The 5,419-nt window shown below is 42.4% G+C and overlaps 1 protein-coding gene across 1 annotated transcript; it reads left to right on the top strand.

The window, feature by feature from the left end:
- Nucleotides 1-358: 358 nt before the first annotated feature.
- On the top strand, nucleotides 359-4,654 carry p2ry1 (purinergic receptor P2Y1). Its single transcript, XM_066684994.1, has 2 exons — nucleotides 359-967; nucleotides 1,214-4,654. The coding sequence occupies exon 2, from the start codon at nucleotides 1,233-1,235 to the stop codon at nucleotides 2,298-2,300; it is 1,068 nt and encodes a 355-aa protein (XP_066541091.1). The 5' UTR covers nucleotides 359-967; nucleotides 1,214-1,232; the 3' UTR covers nucleotides 2,301-4,654.
- Nucleotides 4,655-5,419: the final 765 nt, after the last annotated feature.

Genomic DNA, 5,419 nt, shown 5'->3' with positions numbered 1-5,419 from the left:
TGTGATACTGATTTTGATTTGTAAATACCAGGGTAAAAAAAAATTTATTCCTTAATTTTATTCTGAAACCACCCCTGGAGTGAAACTGCGTTCTCAGAAGAGACTGTTAATGCAGCAAAGAGGAACACCTGATAAAACGCTGGATGAACAGGTGTCTTTAAGCTGCTGGATGGTGCATAACCAAAATCTTATGTCCCACTTTACTTGAACTGACCTCGACAGCCAATCACAGGGCAGGGGCTGGGCTTCACCCGTCAATTACAACATCAGAGGGGCGGCATCTGTTCGAATACGGGTGGGAAAAGAGGCTAAATGCACGCCCCTCACACTCACGGAGCGAAGCGCGTGCGAAGGAGACCGTCTAGTCTGTTTTGCGCCTGTTAGACGTGTTTACTGAATCCCCGCACAGGAGGAAGAGGGGCAGGCTGAAACGAAAGCACAGAGAAGCACGAGGCGAGTTTGGTGGCCCACTTTTTTTGTTTGTTTCTTTGTTTGTGTTTTAGGTGTGCGCGTGAAACCGGCACCGGCACGCGGAGCACCACCTTTCTCGGTTGTGTGAGTGTGTGTGCACGCGCGCGCGTTTGCTTTTGCTTTCTTTTTGTTTCACGATGCAGTGACGACCACGGAACCTGAAGAAAACATTAACGTGCTTCTGCATGGTGTAAAGGAATTGGAGCCTTAAGAATGTGAATAAAACTGCTGCCTTAAAATGCAGAGATCACTGAAATGTGAAACAATGACTTAGAATAATGACTTGAAATGTTTTTCGCTCTTCAAATTTGATATTCAACTAAATTGTTTTGAGGCAGCTTTTCGTTTAGAAGTTAAAGCTGCATTATGAAATTTGGAGCCCTCTTTGGTGGAAATATGTAACTGCGCACAACTTGGACATGTGAATTAACCAGTGAATGCATTTGCTCCGAAGGAGATTTTAAGGACAACCTTCATCAAAGCTTCATCAGAAGATGTAAGTTAGTAACATTTTTATTTCTGACACTATATTGTACTGAGTACAATGATATGTTTGCTTTTGAGGCCTTTCTTAAGCAGGTGTTGTGCAGAAACTAAATGTGTCAGGCTTAGTTTTGTATGTAAAAGTAGACTCATATCTAAATGAAAGTGAATGAAGTTTTGGAAGACTCCCAAATAATGTAAGTCCTAAACAAGTAATGTTAAATAATAAAAATAAAAATCACACATTTTTATTTTACAGTGCACTCAGTCATTTCATTATGACGGCGGAACTGGCGGCGGCGAACTCAACTTCTCTGCTGGCAAACAGCACACGCTGCTCACTGACCAAGACAGGCTTCCAGTTCTACTACCTGCCCACAGTGTACATCGTTGTTTTTGTGACTGGGTTGCTAGGCAACGGTGTGGCCATGTGGATGTTTGCACGCCACCTGCGTCCATGGAGCAGTATTTCTGTTTACATGTTCAACCTAGCTCTCGCTGATTTGTGCTATGTCCTTTCGCTGCCTTTCCTTATCTTCTACTACTTCAACAAGACAGACTGGGTATTCGGGGACGCTACATGTCGTCTGCAGAGATTTGTCTTCCATCTGAACCTTTATGGAAGTATCCTGTTCCTTGCATGTATAAGTATGCATCGATATTCCGGAGTTGTCCACCCCCTGAAGTCACTCGGACGACTGGAGAAGAGGTATGCGGTCCGTACTAGCGCCATCGTGTGGCTGGTGGTGGCAGCAGGTGTATCACCAATTCTGTATTACTCTCGCACTGGTCCAAAACGTAGTGGTGGCACCACCTGCTATGACACAACCTCAGAAGATGAGCTCTCTGGCTACTTTGTCTACAACATGTGTATGACAGTCTTTGGCTTCTGTATCCCTTTCACTGTCATTCTGGTCTGCTATGGCTTCATCGTCCGTGCCTTAGTATGCAATGGGATGGACGGCATGGACATGAGCGTGCCCCTCCGCAAGAAGTCAGCTCGCCTGGTGGTCATAGTGCTGGCCGTCTTTGCTGTTTCCTATCTGCCCTTCCATGTGATGAAGAACCTTAACCTGAGGGCACGCCTCTACTTCCAGAGTCCAGACATGTGCGCCTTTAATGACCGTGTCTATGCCACCTACCAGGTTACCCGTGGCTTGGCCAGCCTCAACAGCTGTGTGGACCCGGTCCTATACTTCCTGGCTGGGGACACTTTCCGCCGCAGGTTGTCACGGGCCACCAAGAGGAGCGGACGAAAGAGTGAGACCACTGTGCCATCCAAGAGTGAGGAGACAGCCCTTAACAGCCTGGCAGAGTGTGTTGAGAATGGAAGCCAGCCACTTTAAAGTGAAAGAACTACTTGGAGCAGAACTATGCTGTTTTAGGCATAATGCAAAAGGACTCATCCCAGGTCTCAGGACCACTAAAATCTGGATGTGTGCTGAGGACCAGTCACATCCAAGAGGAGGTCTCGGGGAGAATGACATAGTGACTAGGACCATATACATTTAAGGAAGACCTCAGAACAAACAAGGCTATGAATAGGAAATTTCTTATGCCAGTAGCGCACACCCCACTGTACAGAACTCAAGCCACAGCGTCTATTTTGGCCATTCCAGTTGGCTTAAAAGAGAGTGTTCAAATGTTTTTAGAAGCACTGGGCTGTGGTCAGTTCTTACCTTCCTATGCCTAATGAATGGCATTGGCAAACATGGAGTGCTTAGGAGGTATTAAGTGTCTATTAAAGGCTCTACATGCAAATCAATAGGTCATTTCTAAGAATAGCATTCATGATATGTCACGATGGCTATAAACAAGCCAAAGATCAAGATGGAACAGACTAACGCTGGGTTTGCACAACACAAATTTTTGCCAGATTTTAACCCTGATTTCCAGTCAGGTTGACTCTGAATTAGTTGCAGTCTGAGGAGTTGTCAGTTGGACGGAATGTCGGGTAGTGCATGAAAGACTCAGATTCAGCTTTCTGCCTCCAGATCACGTTTTAGACCAGCTGCAGAAAATCAAACATTTGATTTTCTCTACCCAACTTTGGACGTTATAACATATTGTAAAAAATATTACATAGTGCTGGATTCACATGTTCCCAAATAGCCAGTATTACCGGTGACAGAAATAACACAGTGGGCCACAGAACAAGCCATTACAGTCTTTATTGCACCTTTATATTAATTTTCTGTTCCACATTAAACGATGCAGCATTGTGGACTACTGCATGTCTGAACCATTTAAGGTGGAACATAGCCTCAAATATGTGGTATTCTACTTATCTCCAGCTACCTCTGCAGTATGTAGAGACCACACTGACTGTTTCTTCCCATATAAGACCCATAACCTTTCTTTATGTTTACAACAGTACAAACAGTAAACACATTGAGTTGTACGTTGTATGTTTCTCTGTGTCTTCTTGGGAAAGAAAGTCACATGTTTGATTTTGGGAGTTAGGGTTGTGTAGTGTAATATTCTCAGCCATGTTGTGTGTACTTAGCATTTTTCCAGTCTCCATAAAAATGGGCAAAAAGCAGAAGTAGAGTGAGATACCTGGCATGTTTGTAATCTGCTCTGACTTTAAACAAATTGTAGTGTATCCAAGGCTTAAGAGCAAAGAGATGGAGCACAGTGAGAGCTGGCCACTTTAGTAGAGGGTAACTGGACATCTAACCCTTAAGTGTAAGTGGTGGGATATGGTCAATCTTCATGACAAGTCTGTGAAATGACCATTATATGCTGTAAAGGGGTATCAAGGATTTGAATAAGGTGCTGAAAGGACCAAAGCACTGAGATTTTAATAGAATAAACTTTTATGATGTCATGGCTTCCTACAATCACATATGTAATGTCAATCCCCATTTGTTTCCTGATGAATGTCCACCCCTGGAGCCACAGACATTATGAGATGTATATATGCTAAATAGCTTTAGTTCTCTTTGTGAATATTTTTGTCTTAGTACTGTATTCCATTTGCCAGTATTATATGAGCAGGATTACAAAGAATACATAGAATACAAGCTGCTGTGTGTTGATTGATGTTCTGTGAATGTTTGACTGTAACCTATGCAGCAGGGTGAAGACGCTCTGGTAGAACTACCAGAAAATTAATGCTAAACCCATCACCCATTAGGTGGTGTGAGTAGAGCAGATGCAGTGTGTACTGAATGCAGTTTCTTTTGAAGTAGCCTACAATAAAACAGACAACAAGTCAAATTTGGAGCCATTAAGACAAGTGTTCTCTTTCTCTCATCTCAAGCTAAAACTAGTTAAAGCGCGCCAACACTTTTGGTAAACTCCATGTTCATTCATCTCAACTGAGCTCAAAATTCAGCCATGATAAATTGGGTCCATATTAAAAGCTGACATATTTAAAGTTGTGTCTGTGGACCCGCTGGGTTTCCACATACAGTGATATATGAGAATGTCCTGCACATTCCCCGGCCACTATATTTATAAACCTCTATATTGTTGGTGTACATTCAGAAAGTGTAGCTCATCTACTGGAGCCCAGTTTGTGTTCTCCATCTTCTGTCCCTTCTTCAGTGCTGACGAGCTGACCACAGAACCACATCCACTTGGAATTCTAAAGTTTAATCTGACATATTGTCAAAATGTAATTATTCTAATGTTATTATCACATATTCTGTGGCAACTCCTTTTTTTGTAATTCTATGGATTTGTTGACTATTCAACCAGAAAACAAAATGGTTCTATCTGCAATGTCAAACTGACAAAAGTGACTTATTTCAATAAAAATCTGCGAGCCAATCATCACTTTGAATACAGGAGGACCAATCAGTGACCACATGGTTTAGACACTGAAGCAAAAGGAGCAAAAAATACAAATTAGCTTGAGGTTTTAGCTGTATATTGTCAGAGAAGTGTTTTTCAATGATTTTGATTTTGTTAAATTAATAATTATTACATTCATTCATTATCTGTAACCACTTATCCAGTTCAGGGTCACGGTGGGTCCAGAGCCTACCTGGAATCATTGGGCGCAAGGCAGGAATACACCCTGGAGGGGGCGCCAGTCCTTCACAGGGCAACACAGACTCGCACACACATTCACTCACAATTTTGAGTCACCCATCCACCTACCAATGTTTGTTTTTGGACTGTGGGAGGAAACCGGAGCACCCGGAGGAAACCCACGCGGACACGAGGAGAACAAACCAACTCCTCACAGCCAGTCCCCCGGAGCGGGAATCGAACCCACAACTTCCAGGTCTCTGGAGCTGTGTGACTGCGACACTACCTGCTGCGCCACCGTGCCGCCCTAATTATTACATATTGATTAATATTTTTATTTCAAAATTTCGATTGAATAACTGAGTTTATAAACCTCTTTTATTTCATAAATATTGAGCCTGAAAGATAATTAGATTACCTTGTATATATTAGAATAATAGTATATATATATATATATATATATATATATATTTTTTTTTTCTTA

The sequence above is a fragment of the Hoplias malabaricus genome, chromosome 11, assembly GCF_029633855.1.
Source record: "Hoplias malabaricus isolate fHopMal1 chromosome 11, fHopMal1.hap1, whole genome shotgun sequence".
NCBI classification, from domain to species: Eukaryota; Metazoa; Chordata; class Actinopteri; order Characiformes; family Erythrinidae; genus Hoplias; species Hoplias malabaricus.
This window is presented reverse-complemented; position numbering and strand designations above follow the sequence as displayed.